Raw genomic sequence first — 4,756 nt, 5'->3', positions numbered from 1 at the left:
TAGGGTGTGGGGATGTTTCTGGAAAGAGAAAGGTTATGGGGTTCACGTGAGAAGGTTGGTTGAAGTGTCAGATCATTGGGGGTGAAAGTGAACAGGTAATGGATGACGAGGAACATTTTTTAATTTTTTTTGGTTATGACTGCTTTGACCCTGTCGCCATGAATTTCGAGAATTTTGTTTGCTATTGAAGGGCAGCGGGCAGCGGGCAATGGGAAGTGGGTATGCCCAAACCTTATCTTCGATGCCTTTGTCGCATTGTTCCCCCCATAACTAATTTAATCTTGTTGGCTATTAATAAACAGAAAACAAAGGAAAGCATATATTCGTCTTATATAAAATATTATCAGTTCTCATTTTAATGGATTATAAAAGACGTAACCGATTTGTTGCGTGCGTGTTAACCTCTTGTTTAAATCTTGCTCAACAATTAAGGTTATTAAAATTATCATCTTAAGTTGGTGTTGGTTTGTTTTTTTTTTTTTTTTTTTTTAAACTAGGGATACGTCCGTACGAGCACAGGCGTAATGATATTGAGATTGAAAATACAATGAAATAAAAAAAATAAACATATTAAGATTAAATAAAAAAATAAACATATAATTTGCGAAAACGTGAAAAAAAAAAATTATGGGATTGTGCCACCTCATTCTTATATTTTGGACAATAGTGCTTCCAAATATTGAACTAAATAATGATAATCAATGATATATGAGAAAATTGATTCATATTAGTAAAGCATGATTTTTAATATTTTTATTATGAAAACATAAATTTAAAAATGGTTAATGACATGAAAAAAATAATTATTAAACCTTCTTTAAATCTATATTATCATAACACGATCTAGTATAAACTTATTATCTTTAATTTATTGCTAACAAATTTAATTTTTACAGTATTTGTGTTTGATTTTTATAAGAGAAAATTTGTTTTCGCGTTTTCGCAAAATATTTATGTTTTCACATGAACCTACTTATATATATATATATATATATATATATATATATATATATATATATAGCGATAGGTTCAATGGAAAATAATTAATTAGTGCAACATATGTTGGAACCAATGATCAAGTGACACGTGTCCATTTCTTTATTCATAAGCAATGTACTATGGAAGTTATTTGAAGTTATTTATGTAGTTATTCCAAAGTGATGTGTTGTCATGCTTTTATTGGTTCTAAAATGTGTTGCCCTAATTCTTTATTTTCCATATAACCTTTCCCTATATATATATATATATATATATATATATATATATATATATATATATATATTATGCTTCATTTAAACAACTATGGTAAGTAAAGCAACTCAAATGTCATGTATTAAGTAATGTTGCTGATGACATGCCCCTAGCACGGGTCTGAGTCGTGCTCAAATGCGCCAAACAAGTCCCCAAAACAAACAACTGCCTAATAGAGTAATCCCGGTGGAAACTCGCGCCCACGGGCACCTCTAAGCGCAGGGCACCCGCGGAGAAAGTCTGGTCCCGCCAGGGGCGCCTTCTACTCTGCGACAAAGCATAACAACTCCAACCGACAAGGGGAATGCTTAGCGCATTACCACCTTAACGGTCATACCCCCAAACCAAAACGGCGGAAACGTCTGGGGCGGATGAAATTGATTCAAACCGAGTTATCGCTACATTTTATAAAAATATTTATATGTTTTTAATCCTTGTTGTAACATGTCGAGCAAAAGGGTATTTTTCTTTCATACCACTAAGTTGCAAAAGTTTTCAGTATAGTACAACGCATACATTTAAACTGTAGTTGGTATAGTTTGTGAACCATTACGCTACTTTACTAAGTTCAATACACGAAACACTACACTATTTTACTAGTTCAAGAACATAAAATCATATTATAATAGGTATAGTTTGGGAAACACTACACTATTTTACTAGTTCAAGAACACTATTCAGAAACAAAACATATAAACTATTGTAGATATAGTTTATGGAACATTAATCTATTTCACTGATTCAATGACACATTACTAAATAATTATTTAAGTATAATTATTTTACATTACAAAGTACACTACTACGAGATTATACATACAATTTTAAGTACAAGAGAACACTACAACACTACATGTAAACTAGTTAATATAGGGTTGTGAGGCACTACTTCAATTGTATCCATCAGGGTACGGGTCTAAATCCTATGTAGTATAACCAGAGTCTCCTGGAGGGAGAGTGTGAAATTTGTGTATAGATCTATACGGGACCGAAAATCCACACCTGAACTGTTAGCTATAGATAGGCGGGCATGCCTGGATCGTCAAATATCATAACATTTCGACGCCTGAAGAACGTCGTAGAGGTCACTAGGTCATATCAAGCATCGTTATATGAAACTCACAACAATATAAACTAAAACATTTGTTTATGGGATTAACAATTCTTCAAAGGTTTTATTTTAAATAATAAAACTACAGTACACTATTATACATTTTGCTGGTGGATTCCAGGCATACATACATAAGGTTTTATTTTAAGTAATAAAACAACATACAACTTCAAGAACATGCATAATATAGTTTTATTTACTATAAGACTATGTTTTACGATTACAGAGTTCAGTAACAACATACAGTTTGGTGTTAAGGCCTAAGACTGCTTTACATTTACTAAGAATATATTGGATTTTCTAGAGAAACATACAAGCATTTTCAAAGATCAAAGACAAGTTGTCCGTTACAAAAACATACTTATGAACTCACCAAATTAAATGTTAATAAACTTTCAAAATCACTTGTATTCTCAGGGAATAGGTAGACAGGTACACCTACATGTTTTGGGAAGACGGAGATCTTAGAGTCGCGTCTTTTATACTTTTGCTATACTTTTGATGTCATACAAACTGTGTATCGAACATATGTGAATACTATATTTTATCAATGTAATGGTGTGTGTTTGCTCTGATTACCATTATGCAATTGTTGTGATACTGTACACGACGTCCTCCGCCCCCAAACGTTTTCGTCGTTCTGGTTTGGGGGTGTGACAGATTTGTATCATAGCATTTTTTATAGTGAAATAAGTATATCAAACCTTACAAGATATACAGCTATAAACACAATAGGGCCGAAGTGCTTTGACTAAAAGTATACTTTTAAAATCTAAGTATTTTATAAGAAGTATACAAACATACATACATACCAGAAACAGTATCACATTGGAGAACTACACTATAGTCAAACCTAGACAGTTATGCAATCATATCTGGAATAAATATAGCATGATCAACTATATTTACTTGAGATATGACCAACATGTGTTTGGGAGTGATAGTGGTGTTGCAACAATTCTAAAACTTACCAACAATACATACAAGAGAAATTCTAGAACCAAACATGAAATTAAAATACTATAGGAGTATTTTATGATCCTACAACATGAGAACAAAAACATTTAGGCCTTGATAACTATACATAATTTGTATATACTAGATAACTATAGAGGGACCTAGTATGAGTCACACTATGAAAGTTCCTTACAAAGTGTTGCTATAATCAAAGTTAGCTATTGTTTACTTATATTAGTAGACTTCCACTGTAAATTACTTAATAGAACACTGTAATAGTCAGGATAGGATATATCTTGTTCATTATCACCTGACTCAGGACTACTATGGAGGACTTATCGTCATTTTCTCTTAAATTATTATAGAGAAAGATGCTTCCAAAGAAGTCCAACAGTGAGAAAACAACCCTCCAACGAGTCCACCACTGTCACCACCTCCTCATTATGACTCTATTGTCTTCCGAGCAGCAGTGGAAGCTGCAGTGGCTTCCGCCATGTCGCATATCAATGCAAGTGGCACTAGCGGGGTGAGTAGTGGTGCCAACCCTTCTAACCATGGAGATAGTCGGGGACACCCAAGGGAGTGTTCCTATAAGGAGTTTACGAACGCCAAACCCAAGTCCTTCGATGACACTGGAGGTGTTATTGCATTAACACGTTGGTTCGAGAAGACCGAATCAATATTCAAAATCTGTGCGTGCCCCGAATCTAGCAAAGTGAAATTTGCAGCATGCACTTTCACAGACAGAGCCCTCACTTGGTGGAATAACCAAGTCAAGTCATTGACTCTCCCAATTGCCAATTCTATGAGTTGGAATGATTTGAAGGAACTAATGCAAGCAGAGTACTACCCAGGGGGCAAGATGCAAAAACTAGAGCAGGAGCTCTGGAATATGAAGATGAAGGATTCTGATATCACTGCTTACACTGCCAGATTCAGTGACCTGGCTCTTTTGTGTCCCGGGATGGTCACCCCGGAGAGTAAGAAAGTGGAGAGGTGCATTTAGGGACTAACTCCCCTGACTCAAGGAAATGTTATAGCTGCCAATCCACATACTTTTGACAGTGCCAAACGTCTGGCTCAAACACTAGTGGATCATGGAGGTCATCAAGACTCCACAACAACTATTCCTGGGCAGCCCAAAGAGAGTGGCAGTAAAAAGAAGTTCTGGAATAAAAGAAAGGGCCAATCTTCGCAAGAGCCCTCAACGAAAGAACAAATAGTAGTAGTACACGCTGCTATCATTCCTGCTGTTGTTCCTAATGCTCCAACACCTCCCAGTCGTTACGTTGGTTACCTACCGAAGTGCGACAAATGCAATTTCCATTATCACAGACCTTGCCGTGAGATGCAGTGTAACAATTGCAACAAGAAGGGCACACAACCTGTTTGTAAGACGCTAAAACAACCAACCAACCAGACCCCTGGAGCTGGAGT

General features: G+C 35.4%; 1 protein-coding gene across 1 annotated transcript; it reads left to right on the top strand.

Annotated features, from left to right (window-relative positions):
* Positions 1-3,812: 3,812 nt before the first annotated feature.
* Positions 3,813-4,325, top strand: LOC145076152 (uncharacterized). Its single transcript, XM_079022129.1, has one exon. The coding sequence runs from the start codon at positions 3,813-3,815 to the stop codon at positions 4,323-4,325; it is 513 nt and encodes a 170-aa protein (XP_078878255.1).
* The last annotated feature ends 431 nt before the right edge of the window (positions 4,326-4,756 follow it).

The sequence above is a fragment of the Lactuca serriola genome, chromosome 9, assembly GCF_051521515.1.
Source record: "Lactuca serriola cultivar US96UC23 chromosome 9, Lser_US96UC23_V15, whole genome shotgun sequence".
Taxonomy (NCBI): Eukaryota; Viridiplantae; Streptophyta; class Magnoliopsida; order Asterales; family Asteraceae; genus Lactuca; species Lactuca serriola.
Note: the sequence above shows the minus strand (reverse complement) of the source record. Positions and strands in the feature narration are given on the sequence as shown.